Source organism: Entelurus aequoreus, linkage group LG02, assembly GCF_033978785.1.
Source record: "Entelurus aequoreus isolate RoL-2023_Sb linkage group LG02, RoL_Eaeq_v1.1, whole genome shotgun sequence".
Classification (NCBI taxonomy): Eukaryota; Metazoa; Chordata; class Actinopteri; order Syngnathiformes; family Syngnathidae; genus Entelurus; species Entelurus aequoreus.
Window position 1 is genome coordinate 54,555,295 of NC_084732.1, and position 23,551 is coordinate 54,578,845.

Sequence of the window (23,551 nt, forward strand, 5' to 3'; positions counted from 1 at the left end):
AAATACATAAACTATAATTATACTTCTATTAGTATGCCCTATATACTGTAAAATACTACTACTAATAGGTACTGTGTATTAGCTAAATACATTTTTAATGCAGCGAGTACCCTTAGGGTTGAAATGGTACAAATGTGTAAATTATATCATCTTCTACCCTTCTTGGTAGTATAAACGTATATTTCTGGCCTCTTGAAGCGCAATATTGTACTTTTAAATGAACATTCCTAAAAATATACCTGTAGCTACAGGTTTGTGTTTCATACCTCAATTCATGAGATTGTGTACAGACACTGGGATTAACATTTGTGAACATTTTACAAAAACTAAAAAAATTAGTCATATGAAAATCGAGGTTCTGCTGTATACCATGCTGCATAAATATGAATATTTTGGACATGTTGCCAAAGTGTAATAAAGAAAAGAAGAATTAAAAATGCAGTACACATCGTATTGTCGTTTGACATTTAATCAGGTCACAGTCAACAGATTTTAGGAGTTTAAATTCAAAGTGTGGACTTGTATTTATTTTTGTTCAATTTAAAGTTGCTTAGGTTGATCCGTATAAAACAATGTGGGAAGAATCAGTGCAGGCCAACTAAACAGTATGTAGGCTAATATTTTATTGTTATACACAGTATGTTTATTGTTTACTTCCGTCTTGTCGACAATAATGTAGTCGTTTGCATGCATTTTGCTTTTCTTTAGTAAATGTAAACACGTATAAAAAAGCTCTTTGACAAAATTAGAAGCACTTGGAATTAAAACATGCAGTTTGTAGATTCAACCAAAGACATGGTTGATACATCTGTAATTTAGAAACTTCACCATTCGGAAGAGTAACCATACTGTAATTGTGTTCTATGTCTGGTGCAGGGGTCGGCAACTCAAAACGTTGAAAGAGCCATATTGGACCAAAAATAAAAAATAAAAATCTGTCTGGAGCCGCAAAAAATGAAAAAGCCGTATATAGGTGATATAATGAAGGCAACACATGATGTAAGTGTCTATATTGGCTATATTAGCCTACTATCAAAATGACTTAAAAAGCCTTATATAAGTGTTGTAATGAAGACAACACATGATGTAAGTGTCTATATTGGCTGTATTAGCCTACTATCAAAATGACTTAAAAGGCCTTATATAAGTGTTGTAATGAAGACAACACATGATGTAAGTGTCTATATTAGCTATATTAGCCTACTATCGATAATACTTAAAAAGCCTTATATAAGTGTTATAATGAAGACAACACATGATGTAAGTGTCTATATTAGCTATATTAGCCTACTATCGATAATACTTAAAAAGACTTATATATGTGTTATAATGAAGACAACACATGATGTAAATGTCTACATAAGCTATAATAGCCTACTATTAAAATTATTAAGTCTTATATAAGTGTTATAATGAAAACAACACATGATGTAAGTGTCTATATTAGCTATATTAGCATACTATCAAAATTACTATGTGTCGCAGGCTGAAACAAATCTTTGTTGACAGAAATTTTGAAATGTAATATTTATTCTACACATTTTTACAACATTAGAAACCATAAGTAAATCAGAGGCTACTCAGAAGGTGAGATAACTCCTGTAAATGTATAGATGTGTATATCCAAGTTAAAGGAAATGGCAGGCTGTCTTCTTTTAATAGATTTATTAAAATTGTTGGCAAGCTAGGTAATGTTTGCTGTGGTCTGGAACAACATGGCATACAAACAACTATCAGAAATGCAGCCCATATTACATACAGATAATGTGTCATGAGACATGCAAATATAACTTAGATACAAAGAGGAAAAAGGTAAAGGATATTAAATGAGCTCAAATATAGCTACAAATGAGGCATAATGATGCAACAAGTACATACAGCTGGCCTAAATAGCATGTTAGCATTGATTAGCTTGCAGTCATGCACTGACCAAATGTGCCTGATTAGCACTCCATCAATAAAGCTCATCTTTGTGCATTCACGCACAGTATAAAACTTTTGGTGGACAAAATGAGACAAAGAAGGAGTGGAAGATTTTACATGTAAACAAACACATTTCTAATTTTGTAAAAATCTGAAGACACAGTATGTCATCTATTAGAATGCAAAAATGTTTCCAAACTTTGACTGGTACAGTTGAAAAGAGCGGGTAGATCTATAGCTGGATCTAGTCTTTAGCTGCAGCTGTACATATACTTGAATATTGTACATGGTAATTGGGATTTGTTACATATTGTATATATTATATAATAATTTAATATAATATAATAATATAATATATAATTATATATTATATACTGTATATATAATACTGTATGTAAATATGAGTGGCGGGCCGTGCGTTTCCCACCTAGGCCTTCAGTGATGTCCAACTTCAATGATCACCTCTCAAAATACCATCATTTATGTCACCACATGACCATTGCTGGAGAAATACTATACAGAACCACATTTACGCACTACTGGGCATTGTACAAAATGGGTTATTTTCTGGCACATTTAAAAATCAATAAACCCGCTTTAGCAATTAAAACATATCTTATGTGGTACTGTCAAAATTAAAATGGCAAAAAACATTAAATGTGAAAAAAATAAAGAAATAAAATATCTGAACTCACATTTCATCGGCGGGACAGCTGAGCTAGCTTCCGGGGTTGGCCGACATTGTCTCACAAGATGTAGTTTATTTTTAAATATCCTTCTTGGAAATGGCCTTGCAAATATATGTGTTGTCTTGTCTAATCATAAAAGATGCAGACGAGGCGTGTTGGCTGAGTTCTTAAAGTTTACTCCACAGCGTGCTCGTCAATGATATCCTGCTGCTGGCATGTCTACAAAAAAACCCCAACCTAAACGGGGCTACTGCCATGCTCTTCACTACTGTAGCATGCTGGGTAATGGAGTTCTTATTTTACCCAGCTCATAATATCACTATATATTTGCCTTAGGCCAGCTAGAAGGCCTTACTCACAACAACTCGTGATCTGATTGGCTATCCCAACTGTCTGTCAAATGTTTGGGGTGTTCACTGGCAGTGCACGGACACCCACATTGTTGATTCTGAAGGCCTCTGGCAAATTTGGCACAGCATGGCAATGTGACATCCACAAAAAGTTGTCATTGTGTATTTTTATAATTTGTTTTTGATGATATTCATGTGACTGAGAGGTAATGGTGACACAAGGATCACAGATTGAAACATGTTGTTGTTTTCACAAAGTCCACAGGATTGTGTTATATTTTATTGTGGTTTAATAAAAATAACACAATCCTGTGGACTTTGTGAAAACGACAACACGTTTCAATCTGTGATCCTTGTGTCCACAGGATTGTGTTATATTTTATTGTGGTTTAATAAAAATAACACAATCCTGTGGACTTTGTGAAAACGACAACACGTTTCAATCTGTGATCCCTGTGTCCATATTGAAGGTTAGTAATGACCTTAAAGCAGCTGTATTTGAAACACAAATAATTTTGTGATAAAGTGCAGTCACTGAGCTTCAGTTTGATGTAAGGATGATGATGTTTAGTGTTCATTTTGGGACATTGTAATGTAATGCAAAGTGGGCTGCTGCAGTTTATTTTTCTATTATTATTTTCCTAACCACTTCTGCAAAAGTGACAAGTGCAATGAGTCTAAATGTGTACAATATGAGTTCGTTTTTGTATTACAACCTTCTATCTTGTTTAATGGTCCAGTTCTGCATTAGCCACTGTCTACTTTCTGGGGGCACTGTAGTGGTGCAGCTACTCACACGTGGGCTTTGCCAAAGCAATGTAGTGACATTACAATGACATGGACACTGTAGAAACAGTATTATGCTGAAAAGGAGAGATATTAATGAAGAGAACAGATTATGTATAATGAGAATGGTGTTATGTAGTGTGAATTTGAATAATGACGGAATTATTGTTATATTGTTTATTATTGTGATGATACAAAAATATGAACATTGAAAAGACAATGGAAAAAAAACAAAAGAAAGAAAGAGACAGAATATATTTTTTTGTGGTTTAATAAAAATAACACAATCCTGTGGACTTTGTGAAAACGACAACACGTTTCAATCTGTGATCCTTGTGTCCATATTGCAGGATAACTATAAGCTGTAACCAGGTACCCAAGCCGACCTGCAACAGCAACATAAGCTAGCTGAATTCTGATTGGATAAAAACTATATAACCTAAAAACAACAGCGCATATGACATGAAAAGAACATGAATATTTTTAGATATTTAGGGGAAATCAATTAAAAATCACTTTTATCTTTAATTATGACCATGATTTCTGGTTATGTTAGGCCAGCAGAGAAGGCCTTGCAGCAAAAAGTAATATTTACCAGTGGTGGGCCGTCAGGCCCAGCAAGGCCCACCACTGGTAAATATTACATGTATGTTATATTTTATATTGCTATTATGTAGGGCTGTGAATCTTTGGGTGTCTCACGATTCGATTCAATATCGATTCTTGGGGTCATGATTTGTTTTCAATTCAACACGATTCTCGATTCAAAAACGATTTTTTTCCCGATTCAAAACAATTCTCTATTCATTCAATACATAGGATTTCAGCAGGATCTACCCCAGTCTGCTGACATGCAAGCAGAGTAGTAGATTTTTGTAAAAAGCTTTTATAATTGTAAAGGACAATGTTTTATCAACTGATTGCAATAATGTAAATTTGTTTTAACTATTAAATGAACCAAAAATATGACTTATTTCATCTTTGTGAAAATATTGGACACAGTGTGTTGTCAAGCTTATGAGATGCGATGCAAGTGTAAGCCACTGTGACACTATTGTTCTTTATTTTTATTTTTATAAATGTCTAATGATAATGTCAATGAGTGATTTTTAATCACTGCTATGTTGAAATTGTAACTAATATTGATACTGTTGTTGATAATGTTCATTTTTGTTTCACTACTTTTGGTTTGTTCTGTGTCGTGTTTGTGTCTCCTCTCAATTGCTCTGTTTATTGCAGTTCTGAGTGTTGCTGGGTCAGGTTTGGTTTTGGAATTGGATTGCATTGTTATGGTATTGCTGTGTATTGTTTTGTTGGATTGATTAATAAAAATAAAAAAATTAAAAAATTCAACAAATTTTTTAATTTATTTTTTTAAATAAAAAAATAAATAAATAAATCGATTTAAAAAAAATGAGAATCGATTCTGAATCGCACAACGTGAGAATCGCAATTCGAATTTGAATCGATTTTTTCCCACACCCCTACTATTATGGTACATTTTTAGTCTACTTTTTGTTTTCGCCCTCTTTGTGTGCCCTTGTGTGCATTACCCTTTCCATCCTTATCCTTTTCATCCTTTGTAACTGAGCTACTGTGTGTAGTAATTTCCCTTGTGGATCATTAAAGTTTGTTTAAGTCTAAGTCTAAGTCTAAATCTAGAGCAGGGGTAAGGAACCTATGGCTCTCGAGCCAGATGTGTCTCTTTCGATGACTGCATCTGTCTCTCAGATAAATCTTAGCTGACATTGCTTAACACGATAAGTAATGAATAATTCCGCTGGTATCACAGTGTTAAAAAATAACGTTCAAAACATTAAACATTTTCATGCATTTTAATCAATCCATCCGTTTTCTACCGTATTTTATTTATTATTGGTTAGCTTCAGAATAACAATGTTATTAAAAAGAATAAATAAATGATAATGATAAATGGGTTATACTTGTATAGCGCTTTTCTACCTTCAAGGTACTCAAAGCACTTTGACAGTATTTCCACATTCATCCATTCACACACACATTCACACACTGATGGCGGGAGCTGCCATGCAAGGCGCTAACCAGCAGCCATCAGGAGCAAGGGTGAAGTGTCTTGCCCAAGGACACAACGGACGTGACTAGGATGGTAGAAGGTGGGGATTGAACCCCAGTAACCAGCAACACTCCGATTGCTGGCACGGCCACTCTACCAACTTCGCCACGCCGAAGAGACTCATTATACTGTAAAAATGTTGGTCTTACTTAAAAATGCACGCATTTAGTTGTATTCAGTAGTTGTGGTTCTCATGAAAATACTTTTTAAAATATTTGGCTTTCATGGCTCACTCAGCCAAAAAGGTTCCCAACCCCTGGTCTAGAGCATTTGGCTTCTCCAATGATCTTAATAGGATTTGGGGCATCCCCATCCAATCATATTACATATATATGTACGTATGCATATGTATCATCAAATATTTTTTTCATAGTGATATCGAACAAAGAAATTGCAAAAAACAAAACAAATGAACAACACAACAATGATAAATAAGTTGCTGTCCCATTATAACACTGAGAGGTGATGCAACAGCGCCATCTATGGACGAACACTAGTTCCTCGCGCCTCTTGCCAGCCCGACACACCACCTCCCCATCGCCGCAAAACACAGCACAGGCCGGGCAACTATTTTTCTCTCAACAAGGACAACAAGGACTGTCACAATGTCTGACATGGAAGACGATTTCATGTGTGACGACGAAGAAGACTACGACCTGGTATTTATTTCCAAAGCTACCAAACTGTGCCTTTTATTTTCAATTGAGCGCTAACTGGAAAGTGCCGACAGAGCATGCTAGCTAGCGTTAGCCACGGAGTTAGCTTGTGGGGCTAATACGAAAGCACAAGTCTCACGTTAGCTTGCTAGCTGACTACACACTCTCCACGCTAGTTGTTGCGACCATACAGCCGACTAACACTTATAAACATTAAGAGTGTGTGGTAGTTTATTGAAACTTTATTCATTCTGCAGCTACTGTGTCTGAAACCCGGCAGTAGGAAGCATTGCAGCCGGCTAGTTAGCAAGCATAGACGTTTGCTAACTTTAGCAGGCGCTCGTAATAGCAGAATATCAGACGGGGGCATTGTATAGTGCTTTCCTGAAATTGAGGTGTGTATAGTTTTCAAATTGAACTATAAGACTTCAAAGTTTTGAGGTGCACATGTGCTAAAATCCAGGAATACTCAGAAGACAGCAATTCAGAGCCAAATGTCGACCTGGAGAACCAGTACTACAACTCCAAAGCACTGAAGGAGGATGATCCCAAAGGAGCGCTCAGCAGTTTCCAGAAGGTGCAGTCCTCCTCAATCAAGTTAGCCTCACTCACTTTTCAAATAAGAATGTTTTTATTGTCGTATTATGTTTCTTAGGTACTGGATTTGGAAGGAGAGAAAGGTGAATGGGGGTTCAAGGCACTGAAACAGATGATTAAGATCAACTTTAAGCTGGTAAGCAACATCTCACCAACTAGAATGTAACTGATTCTAGATCGACATGTATTCATCCCATAGTAGGAAAATGGTATGGTTGCAGTGCAGGTTTTTACATACAGTAACAGAAGTTTAAATGTAATGAAATACTGAAAATTAGTAATAATACATATTGCGCACTAACAGTTGCACTATGTATGGATAAAAAAATAACAAAAAACACTATTAACACCCGTAGTGCACACCAAGAAAAAAAAAGCTCACAGTAATCAGATAAGTGTGTTGTGAAGTCTTTTGGCTGTGGGCAGGAAGGACCTGCGGTAGCGCTCCTTGTACTGTGGATATAACGGTCCAATGCTGAAAGAGTTTCTCAGGGCTTCCACAGTGACTATGTTTCTATGCACTAAATTAGCCTGATTTCTCAAATAGTAATTTTTTTGCATTGTCATACCTAAATGTGCAGTCCCATTGTCCATGCACTAGAGATGCGCGGATAGGCAATTATTTCATCCGCAACCGCATCACAAAAGTCGTCATCCACCCGCCATCACCCGAACCAACATTTTATCAAAACCACACCCGCCCGCTACCCGCCCGTTGTTATATATCTAATATAGACGATGCAAGGCATTAGTGAGGTTAGAAAGCTTTTGCCTATTAAAGAAAGGAGACTGATCCAATGCAGCAGAGACATTCAATGCGTGCCACGCATTATTATCTCTTGGCCACGCATTAGTGGCTAAGAGATATTAATGCGTGATAATATTATTTATCATCATTATAATATTATTGTCATTTCCATTAAGAAAGTGTTGACTATTGTTGCCAATGCCCTCAGATCAGGAGTGCGTTCCTCACACTTTGTGTGTGCAGTTGCAGCAAGCAGAACGATGCTTTTAAGAAGTTAAATGTTTTAGAAAGACTAGGCCTATATTTTCGTTAGGTAAAAAAAAAATTCTGAATTTATTTCAATGAATATTAAATTGTTAACGTTATAATGCTCAAATAGGGACGAGGGCGGGGTGCACAGTGAAACAGTGAACAATTTTGCGACAAAGATGAACCTTTATTGATTGATCTGCAGCCATGACAAAATATCAGACAATCTCCATTGTCAACGACAGGCAGGAAAATAAAGATAAACACATAGCCTATGTTGTAGGCATAGGCATAGGCTCATACGTTTTTAAGTTGAAATTAAAAAAAAAAAAAGTGCCTCATAAGCCTTAGGCTGTCAATCACGCGCACAAACTTAAATTATACAATAACATATGTATGTCATCCCTATTTAAACAAAAATAAATAATAATAATAAATTACCTGCAACTTATTGGCCAAGGTAAATAGCTGAAGGGGGGAAATAGGAGAGAGTGCTGCTCGTTTTTCGTATGTGGGTAACAACATTTAACTATGTATATATATTTCCGAATTGGTTCAACCGCCACCCGCCCGAATCTATTTAAAATCTATTTTTTTCGTCATGTCACCCGCCCGACCCTCGGTTTATCCGCGGACTCCGCGGTTGTGTCCGCAAACCGCGCATCTCTACCATGCACACTCTCTAATGCAACTATTGGCCATAGCCCGTGTGCCTCTCATTCACTGGGGAGCGCTTGTTTCCTTTTAGCGCGGATTAATGTATTGCTTTTCCGGTTGACCTATGATGTCACACCAAAACAAGACATCTTGTCGGTTCCTCACAAGTCATTGGCCCGGTTCTTCTTGTACCTGATGTCCGCTGTAAAATTGGCACAGATTACAAATAGTATGTCTCGAATGGTTATGCTGGTGTTAAATAGCAGACAGCATCAAAAAATGATCTGAGATTGCGCTACGAACTACCAAGAAGGCCTTTGAGTTGCTGGATTGATTGGGTTCCGAAGCAAAGACTGATGGGAGAAAGTTGTTTTGAAGGAGTTCTTGGACAGACAATAATTTAAAGAAAACTTTTAAGTATCTTGAAGTTTATTCAATAAGCTCTGTGGATTGATGGAAGGAGTTTTAATTCAGAAGGAAAAGACTGTTCGTACTGCTTCAAATGAGGGTTTGCTATTGTTCTGTACAAGCTTGCTAGTTGTGTGTGTTATTGTGAACCAGCGTGGAGTGCACAAATGCAGGGTGAAGAGGTTTGTGTACGCTTTATTCTTTGCCTTGCAATAAAGCTGCTTTGCTTCTATTTCACTCGTTTTTGTTTGGGAGTCCGAATGAATCCGTCATTCTCATTTCCTTAGCTACCTCTTTAAATAAATCTCTGTTTTTCTCCCTCCCATCGATGCACTTCAAAATGTTCGGTTCTTTTCATTTCTGAAGCAAATAAACAGTCTCCTCTTCATTCCGCTTGCGGGTTATGTCACGTGCGTTGAGACTGGCTCATGCGCGACACGATAGGTACTCTGCGGGGTACACACCCCCTCGAGAGATCTGGTTTTCAATCGCATAATCTAGGCGTGTTAGTCTGTCTTTTCAAAAGCCAAACACGATCAGAGTAAGGTGGTTCCATGGGTTGTAGAATGCATCTTTTGAGTCGCATTATTTGAGAAATCAGACTAATTTCCTGCATGGAAACGAGGTCACTGTAGCATCAACTTGGTCGGCCACTTCCTTTATGCTGTCTAGTGGGCAGCCGAGGACAGAGTCAGCTCTTTTAATCAGTTTATTAAGTCTGTTCCTGTCTCTGATTGTGCTGCCCCCACTCCAGCAAACAATGCCATAGAACACAACAGAAGGCACCACAGTGCCAGATTTTAGTCATTTTTGTGTCTTATCTTTGCAGACTAATTTCCCAGAGATGATGAACAGATACAAACAGCTGCTTACGTACATCAGAAGTGCAGTCACCAGGAACTACTCAGAGAAGTCCATCAACTCCATTCTGGACTATATCTCTACCTCCAAACAGGTAATGAGAGAGTATGTTGGTTAAAAATGTACTGTAAATCAAACATGCAATTTGTATTATTCTGAAATGACTTCCATGTGTTACCAGATGGATTTGCTACAGGAGTTTTATGAAACTACGTTGGATGCGTTAAAGGATGCAAAAAATGACAGACTTTGGTTTAAAACCAACACAAAGGTTATTAACTTACTTGCGGTCTATATTCCTGTTGTCTAGTAAAACGAATAATAGATCAACTGTTCTTTTTACTCTGCAGCTTGGTAAGTTGTATCTGGAAAGGGAAGAGTATGGGAAGCTGCAAAAAATCCTGAGGCAGTTACATCAATCTTGCCAGGTAAGCAGTCTTTCAATTGATCCATTCCATCTTTTAAATCCGGTGTCTTCAAATGAGAATGTGGTATGTCGCGGTTGCATTACTTGTTAATTGTATGGGAATTCAGTTTTTGACATTAAGTTGCATAAATTTGGGGCATTTTATAAAACACATATTGACTACGAGTATGACCGGTGCATATGAATAACTGTCACTTATAGCATAGTGGTTAACTCGTGACGGTGTGAAGGGTTGTCCGTTTATATATCTGCCCTTTCATTGATTAACAAACTGCTCAGGATGTAGTCTACGAACAATTTGCAGTCATGTTGTTATGATATACATTCAATGACAGCTAACACAAACTCTCCAAATTGCTATTATTTGTTCATACCCAAAGCTAATGCGCATGCATGTGTACATAGTTACATCATGACAGCCTAGAAGCTGTAAGAGGGCAGGAAATACTGTGTATTATACATTGGAAAGTTAGCGCACTCTAGACATCTGTGCAAATGTTGCAAACAGCCCTTTTAAGCAAGACACACGCAATTGGGAATATTTCAGCTTCCAATTGGATGGACAATGTGAGCCTGAAGGAGTGAGAGTGTGCGATTACATGATGGCCAACAAAAAGACATCACAGCAATAACAAAAGGATGACGACCGACCTCTTTTTTCCAAATGGGAAAAAATACACTAGAAAATGTTCAGTATTTATTTTAAGTTACATTTTTGTTTACAGAAATGTCCATTTTATAAAAGTTTGTATTTATTTAGGATAACAAAGTTATTAACATTCCAAGTACAGTACAAGGATAAACAATTGTACATTCATGAGAAATAAACGTTTATATCCTCTTAGATCAGACCTGGGCATTCTGCGGGCCGCGGGCCGCATCCGGCCCTTTGTACGTCCCTGTCCGGCCCGCGTGAGGCCAATTATAAATTACAAAATAAATTTTAAAAAGTATCTATTTCGAGTGCAATACAACGGTGCTGCTTTTATTTTGAAAAGCGTTATTTGTATTACTTCCGTGTGGACGTATGCTCGTGCGCGCAGCGGCAATCACAAATACAAAATACATTTAAAAAAACATCTTTGTCGTGCGTGCAATACAACTGTGCTGCTTTTATTTTGAAAAGTGTTATATGTGCGTATGTCCTGTGAGGGAAGGCGCACAGCGACAAATTTGCCCGGTTATCCCCGAGACGCTAAAAAGAGAAAAGTTGATGACGAATGGCGTGTTTTAAAAAAGACATGGACTGCCAAGTAAAGGTAAAGCCGTGTGCTTATTTGTGGTACACATGTTGCTGTGTTTAAAGAATATAGTGTAACCACCTGCTGAAGTAGATGTTGTCTTCTTGAGTTGTGTAAATGAGAAGTGAGGAGACGTGCGTGTGGAAGGACGAGATATGTTGAGCTGTGTTAGTATAGCTTGCTCAATAAAAGTTTTAAAATTGCGTCAGACTTGCTGTGCACTTCTTCTGGACGCTACAATTGGTGTAAGAAGTAAAATTTTGCGCATACTGCACTGCTTGTGTGCTACGTCATCGGGAGGTACGTGCCACGTGAGGAGCTCGCCCAAAGAGAGAGAGAGAGAGAGAGAGAGAGAGAGAGAGAGAGAGAGAGAGAGAGAGAGAGAGAGAGAGAGAGAGTTTACAGGTGCAGCCACGCTGCTTGCCACGGGGGAATTCCGCCCTCAATGAAGACTCCCAGGTTTGATGGCAAGGCGAACTGGGAGGCATTTCATCCCACTTGTGACATCAATTGTAGCGTCCAGAAGAAGTGCACACCAAGTCTGACGCTCTTTTTAAACTTTTATTGAGCATGCTATACTAACACAGCTCAACTTATCTCGTTCTTTCCAAAAGGAAAACCAATCCTCACTCCTCATTTCCGCAACAGCAATGCTTCCTCCTTCTTCGCCAATCACCTTACAGGTGTGCTACGTTCACAACAAAGAGGATGCAGGATGAAGTGACAGAAATTGAAATTTTTGTATTGTAATATACATCAGGAAGTGTTGTGTAAGAAAGTGTTAAAAATAAAACCATCAAAAGCCATCTGCTTTTGTATAAAGATAAGTTAGGTTAAATGAAAATATTATTATTATTATTATTATCTATCTTACGGTATATCAAAAATAATTTGTGCAAAATTTAATTGAAATATTGTCGGTGTGGCCCTCCAGCAGTGCTCGGGTTGCTCATGCGGCCCCCGGTAAAAATTAATTGCCCACCCCTGTCTTAGATGGTTACTTGCAATATTATTATATATTATGAAATATTAAATTATAAACACTATATAGTTTTTTCGGTTAATTATTTAGTTTAGGAGCATGATGTAGACAAAAGCTCTGTGTTTGTCTGCACAAAGCCAAACATTTTTAAAGTAGATTTTTGAATTTTAAGCATTTTTATGCATAAAATATAAAAATCGCAATCAGGTTTTTTCTCAAATTCGTGCAGCCCTGACGTTTACACATGTAAGAATTTCTGTGCCATTTCTGAAGTCTGCAAATGTATTTTTTCTGAGTAAAACATGTTCTTGTTTTAAAAATATACGAATATGTTTGAACGTACCTTTAATGTACTGTCTTATTAATCACAGACAGATGATGGAGAGGATGACCTGAAGAAAGGCACACAATTGTTGGAGATCTACGCTTTGGAAATTCAGATGTACACAGCACAAAAAAACAACAAGAAATTGAAAGCCTTGTATGAGCAGTCTCTACATATTAAATCTGCCATTCCTCATCCATTAATAATGGGCGTTATCCGAGGTAAAAGGTTGTTTGTTCAGCAAATGTTCTTAAATTGCATTTTTACAAAATTTTCCAAATGAATGATCTGTGCTTTTATGGCCCTCAACAGAGTGCGGCGGAAAAATGCATTTGAGAGAGGGAGAGTTTGAGAAAGCTCACACAGATTTCTTTGAGGCCTTTAAAAATTACGATGAGTCTGGAAGCCCGAGAAGGACAACGTGTCTGAAATACCTGGTGCTCGCCAACATGCTAATGAAGTCAGGAATAAATCCTTTTGATTCACAAGAGGTGTGATATTTTGCAGTCTTTTTTTGTTTTGTAAATGCTCGTCACCACATGTTTTTTAGTTGTTTTTAGAAAGCCGAAAATCTGAATCTTTGTTTTAACAATGTGAAACACTCGAATAACTTTGTATCCAGCCTAACATGTTCTTGATGTTTCCCTTTCAAAGGCCAAACCATACAAAAATGACCCAGAGATTCTAGCAATGACAAACTTAGTAAGGTAATAATACATTAATATATCATTGTGCATGTTTTATATTTATTATTTATTTATTATATTAATTCCTCAATTTCTTTAAAACCTGACCATAACCTAAAATCTTCCTGATTGGTCATCTGTTTTGCTCTTTGTTCTACTTTGGTATTTCACTCACTTTAAGGATAGCAGACGTTGTCCCTAATTGATTGAGATCAGGTGTGTTTATTAACAATGACTGTTTTTCTCCCCAGCGCCTACCAGAACAATGACATCACTGAATTTGAGAAAATCTTGAAAACAAATCACAGTAACATAATGGATGACCCCTTCATCAGAGAGCACATAGAGGGTGAGTAATGATAGCGACTTCCAAGAATATCTTGCTAATGGGTCAGTGACAAATAAGATTCTAAAATTTTTTTTTTAAATGGATGTAATTAACATTTTAAGTCTTGATAGTTGCATAGCATTTCTGGAACTTTGGCAAATATATTTTAGTGAAAATATGTTAGTGCGTCCACGCTAGTGTTGTCCCGATATCAATATTTTGGTACCGGTACCAAAAGTATTTCGGTACTTTTTGGTACTTTTCTAAATAAAAGGGACCACATTACTTAATTAACACATTACCGTAAAATATCAAATAATATTATTTATCTAATTCGCGTAAGAGACGAAGCAAATGGCAGCAATCGTCTCACACACGTCAGCAATCGTCACTCACACGTCAACCAATAAGAATTCGCCGGGGGAGGGTCATGGCAAAAGTGCATTGTGGGTCATGGGATGCTAACTGCTATATGCTATATGCTACTGCCGTAGCTATTAAAATGGGTCACATCAACATTGACGGTAACTTATAAAAATTGAGAAGGGCTGAACTAAAATGGCACAGAAAAGGAAATCATATACTGCAGATTACAAGCTGGACGTAGTGAAATATGCAGCAGAGAACGGCAATCGAGCAGCAGAAAGAAAGGACATACCAGAGGCGACACGAGGAGGAATATTTCATGGGATTTAGCGATCGGGAGTGACAGATTGTTTGGTAAATGTATAGCATGTTCTATATGTTATAGTTATTTGAATGACTCTTGCCATGATGTGTTGCGTTAACATACCAGGCACGTTCTCAGTTGGTTTTTTATGCGTCATATGGCGTACACTTATTCAGCCTGTTGTTCACTATTCTTTATTTATTTTAAATTGCCTTTCAAATGTCTATTCTTAGTGTTGGATTTTATCAAATAAATTGATTTGTATCCATGGAGAGAAGGATTAGTGATATTGAAATAGCTAGCAATGTCTTAAAGCACCTCTTCCTTAGGGCGTTCTGCAGCATTGTCTTAAAGCACCTCCTCCTGAAGGAGTTCTGCATGACATGACGACGGGTGGGGGACCGGTACTTTTTAGAGGCGGTATAGTAAATGGTAAATGGGTTATACTTGTATAGCGCTTTTCTACCTTCAAGGTACTCAACGCGCTTTGACACTATTTCCACATTCACCCATTCACACACGCAAGAGTGAAGTGTCCTGCTCAAGGACACAACGGACGTGACGAGGTTGGTAGAAGGTGGGGATTGAACCAGGAACCCTCAGGTTACTGGCACGGCCACTCTCCCAACCGCGCCACGCCGTCCCCAGTACCGAATAAGATTACCGTATTTTCCGCACTATAAGGCGCACCGGATTGTAAGGCGCACCTTCAATGAATGGCATATTTCAAAACTTTGTTCATATATAAGGCGCACCGGATTATAAGGTGCACCTATGCATCCATTAGATGGAGCTGCACTAAAGGGAATGTGAACAAAACAGTCAGATAGGTTAGTCAAACTTTATTAATAGATTACAAACCAGCGTTCTGACAACTCTGTTCACTACCAAAATGAATAAACAGCTGTTTTATTATTTTCCCCGAGGTAAAGTCAGTGACGTGGTGTTTTGTTTATCTTTTAACAACAGCAAGATATAACATGTAGTGCAACATTTATATCACATAGTGGAGGGGAACTTTTCCCTGATTCAATAAACACGTAAAAAACAGTGATACTGTTACGGTAAATCAAACGTTAGTGCAATCACAATATAGTAACACTCGAAATAGTGCAGAGCAATAACAATATATCAATAACTCAACGTTGCTCAAACGTTAATGTCACACAACACAACACACAAAATAAACATGTAAAGCTCACTTTATGAATGTATTCCTCATCCACGAATCCCTCAAATTCTTCTTCTTCAGTGTCCAAATTAAACAGTTGGGCGGATACGGCATCCAACATGCCTGGCTCCGTCTCGTCAAAGTCGTCATTAATCGAGTCAGTGTCGCTGCTGCTCTATTCCCATGTTCTACTGCGTGACTGATCGTCTTAAGTTTAAACTCTGCATCGTAAGCGTGTCTCTTAATAGGAGCCATTTTTGGGTCTTTACATAAACAAACAAATGGAAATCAAAATGGCACGCCTCGCGCAGTTGTATACCCCAGCATGCACCGCGCGCTTCTTCTTCTACGGGGGTGACTGCTTACCGTAGAAGAAGAAGTTCTTCTACGGGGGAAAATGAAGTTGGCGGCTGTATACCGTAGTTGCGAGACCTAAACTTTATGAAAATGAAGTTTAGGTTTGTTGTGGCTCAATATTGGTCCATATATAAGGCGCACTGTCAGCTTTTGAGAAAATTTGAGGTTTTTAGGTGCGCCTTATAGTGCGGAAAATACGGTAATTAGTATCGCGGTACAATACTAATACCGGTATACCGTACAGCCCTAGTCCACGCCATTATTATTTTGTGATTGTGTGTTTCAAATACTGTAATTCAACAATATTGCTTTCAAGTGGACAGGAATTTAGTATTTTTTACAGCCGAACCTTTCATTAAATGACAAAGTCATAATCTTACCAATATAAAAATAACTGAAGGTATCCGCTGGATATTTAAAAGTCTTAAATCTAACAATTTGAATTTGATGCCCTAAAATGTCTCAAATTCTCCTGAAATCCTCCTATAATTTCATTAAAGGTCTTAAATATGATTTTGACAGGTCTTAAAAATCTATTAACTTTCCTTCTATTTAAAACAAGCATAAACTTCATTCTTGCGTTTCAATGTTTTGATTTTTGAGGACGTTATAATGTAACTACAAAACAGAACCAAAGTAGGCTACCTGTGATTCCCCGTTAGGAATTTATCACGCACCATCAGCTAGTGTGCTGTGCGCGTGCAGCTGTGTGTTGTTACAGCTTAGGATAGCAGCAGACAAAACAAAACGAAGGCCTACAGCAAAGCCAAATTACTTGCATAAGATGGGTAAGTGCAAGTTCAACAATTTGTGGCTCAAGAATGATCAATTTAATGCATGCTTAAGGCTGGTGTATGGAAATGTATAAAGTGTTAAGAGCCCAGATGTGGAGTCATCGAGGAGGGATGCGTTTGTAAACATTGTGGTGAAAGTGAATGGAATGATAATGTAAAAGTAAAAAATCTGGAATAAGTCTGTGTCAAAAGATCCTGAAACGCTTCAAATACTTGCACAACTATACAAGGATCAACTTAACCCCCCAAAGGAGTGTTATGTGGGTAAAGTGGCGCCAATTGCAGAAGTAGATCAATATGAGATGTTAACTAGTGGAATCATACTATTACATACAGTAAGCACACTCTAATTTATCTGTGGTAGCAGTACAATTATAAAAAAATATATAATTCTCCTTTATTATTTTTCGTATTTATTCCAATAATTTCAGGTCAGCTAGTCATGCCTAATCTTTTTTTCAAGTTTATATGGCAACTGACATTAAAAGCTTTAAAGATTGTCTGTTTAGTGTTTACACTCAGTTTAAGCAAGGTAGATTTGCGAATGTCATCTTGTCATGCTAAAATAGAAACTAGTCCTTGTTTATCAGCAATATGTTTTCAAAAAAGTCACAAAACAGGGGAACATTTATATTAATTCATTTATTCATAAACGTGAGTGTGAATGTTGTCTATCTGTTTTTGCCCTGGTGACGACTTGTCCAGTGTGTACCCACCCTTTTGCCCATGTGCAGCTGGGATAGGCTCCAGCACCCCCCGCGACCCCATAAGGGACAAGCGGTAGAAAATGGATGGATGAATGGATTCATACATACCAGATGCAAAATGAGCTGAACAAAATTTGAATGTTATCCACATTATTCACATGCAAATTCTGTTTAAAGCTTGCAAGCCATAATCACCTTCCTTCTTTTTTGCTAACCGTCCCTTTCACAGACAATATATTGTTGTGCTTTCCTCTAGGGCTGGTCGATATATCGATACACGCGATATATCGCAGGTTTGTCTCTGTGCGATATAGAAAATTACTATATCGTGATATTCGAGTATGCGTTCTCACGCAGTTGCTTTTAGCTGCTGGCATTACACTACAGGCTCTCCTCGCTCTTTCCTGTCTCTCCTTCTCACAGACAGCAAACACAGCTTCTACACACGTCACATACTGTCACGACATACGTCACATACGTATACGCCCTCGCGCAGCAAAGAGGTAGCAGCATGGCTAACATTAGCTGTGATGCTAGCATAGCCGTGTGAGCGGTAATACGAGAGAAAGAAGGTGCGAATCTTGTAACAAATGAAGGAATAATTCATTTCCCCCAAAAACAGCAGGGGGTCCATCGTCTGGCGGTGGTTTGGCTTCAAGTGGGAATATGTCGAACAGACATCTGTAATTTGTCAAGTGTGGGGCGAAAGCGTTGCTATAAAAAGTAGCATTACTGCTAATATGTAGCATCATTTGAAAAGTCACCTGCTCAAGAATGAAGAGTGCTTACTCCGCATGTCAACATCTCCGTTCTGTGTCACACGCTCATACATCAAAATGCAGAGGCAAACATTTCCAGATCAACACCGTATGAAAAAAATAGTGATTTTTTTTAGTTGTGATTTCCTTCTCTGCATGAAAGTTTTAAAGTAGCATATATTAATTCAGTATGAAGAAGAATGTTTTAATGTAGACACATAGAATCATCATACTTCTGTGATTATATGCATCAAGTGTTCATACAAGGCTAAGGCAAAATATCGAGATATATATCGTGTATCGCGATACGGCCTTAAAATATTGCGATATTAAAAAAAAGGCCATATCGCCCAGCCCTACTTTTCTCTACCGTTGCTGACGTCCCTGGTTGTTACATGTAAACACTTGATATGAAGCGCACTGCACCTTTTGCAAGAAAACATTTGTATGGCAAATCTAAAAAATGGCTGTTACGTTTGCTAATATTTTTTTCAATTAGTTTACAATAGAGAAGCTCCTGGTGTATTTAGTTTAACAATTTTGTTTTCCAATGTGAAAGAGCAGTGAATGAATTCATACTCTTACAATTCATTCTGGCCCTCTGATTTTCCTTTGTCTTTGTACTTTTTTTAAATGGTCTTAAATTATTTTCAATATGGTCTTCAAAAAGTTTTAAAAAACTTAAATTTGATTTCTTGAAACTTGCAGAGACCCTGTATCTACATCAAGTCCCACAGCTCTTCACATCACATTTGTTAACCGTTTATTCACTTCACTATTATTTATTGTTTTAAATAAACATTTTTCCTGGTCGCACAACCCCTTCGATTATCATTTGTGGCACTTGGCAACATACATTAAAAAATAATTGTATGCTGAATAACTAAATTTTTGTTTTGAATGCAAAAATGTTGTTGGTAACAGTATCTTTAGACTGAACAGAAGTACCGTAGTACATTTGTGGAAAAACAGGCTATAGCATGTGAGGAACCGTAATAGTAATGGTGGGTTGCAACCACGTGACCCCAGATGGCGGGCAAACATTCAGTATGGCTACTGTTAATTCACTTTAAGCAGCGCATATCTGAGTGTACTTTAAAGGTTTGGTGGCGATTATACAAGCTAAATAAAATCCAAAAATAGGTGAATCTGATGGAATGGATCCATAGAACTCTTAAGAAATACTTTTGTCAAGCTTTAAAATATTAAACATCACCGAAGTGGACTTTCAAAGCTATCTGGTCGACCACATCTAACTCTACATTTGCAAAAAGTAGAGGTATGAAATTATAGAGACAAACGAATTAGGCATTAAGCCATGAAAAACAATGTTCGGACTTATTTGTGCAACGGTAAATAACACATTTGATGCTGTCACTACTGTGACATGATTGTTTTAGTTTCTGTGTTGTCAGGCAATTCACTTCTAACATTTACTTTAGTACCTCAACTTAAAGGGGAACTGCACAATCACAATCCTTATGTGAGACCAGAACACATATGTTTGTATTTTTTATGCATTCTAACTCATAAATAAACACTAGCAAGAGTCAACTAACAATGAAGGTAATATGCATTCAATCTATTTTGTCTATAAAGGCACATTCATAATAACATGAAATATTAAAGTATTTTTTACTCATTTTAAGCCAGGGGTCGCCAACCTGTCGATCGCGATTTACCAGTCGATCTTTGGGAGCCTACCAGTCGATCGCAAAAATAGTAGAAAAATATATTTACTAATATGACATCAGTGACACCACCACCCGAAAAGTGACAAACATACCCACCAACAGGTACACACTTTTAACTCCTGAACACACCCGCAAGCCTCTCCTCTCTTCAGCTTCACATCCCTTCCGCTGTCGACATTGTGGCCACACCGAGCTACCACGGCCGCATACATTATCCGCTCGTCTCGCAAACGTGTGTGGCATGATGTGCACAAAAAGCTGCAACAATACATTAAGGATGACTTTTTGTAAAGCATCGGGACATTTTCTAGCATCCGACATCGAACAACTATTTTCTCAACCACAACCTTCGTCGCTCGACTGCGACGGGAAGCTAACAAGCCAAGTAAATGATAAATGGTAAATGGGTTGTACTTGTATAGCGCTTTTCTATATTTTTAAGGAACTCAAAGCGCTTTGACACTATTTCTACATTCACCCATTCACACACACACATTCACACACTGATGGCGGGAGCTGCCATGCACGGCGCTAACCAGGCCCATCAGGAGCAAGGGTGAAGTGTCTTGCTCAAGGACACAACGGACGTGACTAGGATGGTAGAAGGTGGGGATTGAACCAGTAACCCTCAGATTGCTGGCACGGCCACTCTCCCAGTGTTCAAGTACGATAGTACTTGAACATTGCTCCAAAGTACGGATTATGTGTTGATCCATTGTGCATACAAAAGTAAACATCGACGTGTGCTAAGGCAGTAATATATGATAAAACAAGGCGTCAGCTAAAGAAGGACTTCCCCGTTCATCACCTCTTTATCACACAAGAAAAGCCCACAACGTGAACTGCTGATGTTGCTACTTTCTGCGCTGACGTAATTTGACTCGTTTGTAACCATAGGATGAACAAATATATTACATTACTAAGATTATAGTGGTCATAAGCAGTTAGCTTCTACAGCTGGGGTGACCAAAGTGCGGCACAGGGGCCATCTGTGACTCATTTCTCATTGGCCCTCGGCACATTTAAAAATATCAAAATAAAAAAAACACCAGCAAAAATTGGGAAAACAGAAAATAACACAGTGAGGAAAAAAACTAAACATTGACATCAGCTAATAACACAAAGCTTTTTCTTTAAAAAACAGCACAAAAAAAAATCTTACATATACATATTGATATGTATACATATATATGTATATATGTGAGATGTCACGGCATGAACATTTCTTATCACGGTTATTGTGACCAAAATTATCACAGTTATCAATATTGCGCTTTTTTAAATGTGCTCAAAATTTCCGAAAAGTACCTCAACTTAAATCTTTTAGCCAAGTTTTATTTTAAAAAACATGATCATTAACATTATTTTAAGAAACATTGTATATAAAAACACTGTTTCATGGACCTCAAGTAGAAATTGAATGTGCACATGAAAGCAACACAAGGGTTGTAAACAAAGTAATATGGCAGAAGAAGAAAAAAGTAATTCAATGTGAAAATTGTGCAAAAGAGAACTTTATAGACATTAGAGATAAAAGTAAAATAAAATAAAAACAAATATAAGAATTTTGCAAGGTAGCACCTGTTGGCCATAAGCTCGAACTGCACTTTTTGTCCATATTGATAAAAATAGTGTTCATGTATGAGATCTAGTCTTATGCATAAGGCTGCACGATTATGACCAAAATAATAACTACGATTATTATTATCAATATTGAAATCACTGTTATTGATAATGTTCCGTAAAACAGAGTTTGGGTGGGCCGTGAACGTGAGGCCATCATGTAATTTATAATGTCTAATAAAAAGGGTACAGATAAAAGTTATCCATATATTAAAAGACAATTATTGGTTTTTTTGTTAATAGTATCAATGTGTCAGCTTTTTCTTGGTCCATGATGCATGTATCTCTATTTTCACATTTTGATAGAAAGGGGTATTTTTTTAAGTTATGTACATGCTGTAATTAAGAGTTTGAGCAGAAATATGTCATATATTATTAACTATACACAATAAAAACTTAACAAAATGGTATGTCACATGAATGGTTCTTAAAGTAATGCCTTTGACATGGAAAAAAACACAAGTAATGTAAAAACAACATGGTGTTTATTTTTGGATATTTATATAAAACACAAAGCGGTTTGGCTAATAAAGATAAAGTCTAATATACAAGCTTTGTTCTTCTCTAACAACCCCATGTGGTTCGGTGAAACAGTTTGGCCAACAAAATAAACAGGAGTGATAACTCTCACATCAAATGCACAATTTTCACAGCCTGCGTTCAATTCCAGTGTTTCCCACACATTCATTTATTTGTCGCGGCCCGCCACGAAAGAATTACGTCCGCCACAAATAGTTTTTTTTTTTAAATTTTTTTTTTTTTTTTGTCCTGTCCAGCTTCTCAGGCAAATCATATAGTTGATGTAGATGCCCATATCGGCTGTTCAGATTTACTTTACAAAAGAGAAGTGTAGGATACTTCTCTTGTTGCCTTATTTGTATTTGACTTTATTAAATGTATTTATATTATCATTTGGTGCAGCCGGGCCGGAGATGGAGGGGATAGAAAGAGAGAAATTATTATGTTGCTGGTAAATAATATGGTTATAGTAGTAGGCTAAAGTTAAATTATTTAGTATTCACTAATTTAAGGGGCAGAGCTTTAAGAGACATTTTAGCTTTTATATTTTATAAGATATATTTTTTGTAAGAACCACAATTAATAAATATATTTCAGTGAATAACTTATTGTTCAAATCTGTATATAAATATGTACATAAAGTGTTGTAATTATATTGTAAAATGGATGGATGGATGGATGGATGGACGTTTAAAACAAAACTGTTATTATTAATTAGTAAGTATACATTTTTTGAGCCTTTTTTAGAGAAAATCATATCATTGTAGTAAATTATGCAAATTACTCGATGATGTCATGGTGACCACGCCCATAGCCACGCCCCCACCGCCACAGGTATCTTGGCAGTTTATGGGAAACACTGAATTCAATGAGATGACAAAACATTTAGCTGGTATTTGTTTTTTAAACACTGATACAGTTTTCAGTTAAATAAAGGACGAGTGAGCATCTCAGTAAACAAACTAAATAACTTTATAAACAAGTTGTGGCAACGTTCCCGACACATTGCCTGCTGCATGTTTCCTCACATCATGAAATCTTAGTCACAGCTGATGGACGCTGTATTGAGAAAATAAAAGCAACATCAACTACCGTATTTTTCGGACTATAAGTCGCAGTTTTTTTCATAGTTTGGCCGGGGGTGCGACCTATACTCAGGAGCGACTTATGTGTGAAATTATTAACACATTACCGTAAAATATTAAATCATATTATTTAGCTCATTCACGTAAGAGACTAGACGTATAAGATTT

The 23,551-nt window shown here is 37.1% G+C and overlaps 1 protein-coding gene across 1 annotated transcript in view; it reads left to right on the forward strand.

The window, feature by feature from the left end:
- Positions 1-6,309: 6,309 nt before the first annotated feature.
- Positions 6,310-23,551, forward strand: part of cops2 (COP9 signalosome subunit 2) — a 32,441-nt gene continuing 15,199 nt past the window's right edge. The window contains exons 1-10 of the mRNA XM_062068166.1: positions 6,310-6,499; positions 6,960-7,073; positions 7,152-7,229; positions 9,985-10,110; positions 10,198-10,287; positions 10,367-10,444; positions 13,038-13,212; positions 13,304-13,482; positions 13,646-13,698; positions 13,929-14,026. Coding sequence (XP_061924150.1) covers positions 6,446-6,499; positions 6,960-7,073; positions 7,152-7,229; positions 9,985-10,110; positions 10,198-10,287; positions 10,367-10,444; positions 13,038-13,212; positions 13,304-13,482; positions 13,646-13,698; positions 13,929-14,026 — 1,045 coding nt within the window. The 5' untranslated portion in view covers positions 6,310-6,445. The remainder of the gene's footprint in view (positions 6,500-6,959; positions 7,074-7,151; positions 7,230-9,984; positions 10,111-10,197; positions 10,288-10,366; positions 10,445-13,037; positions 13,213-13,303; positions 13,483-13,645; positions 13,699-13,928; positions 14,027-23,551) is intronic.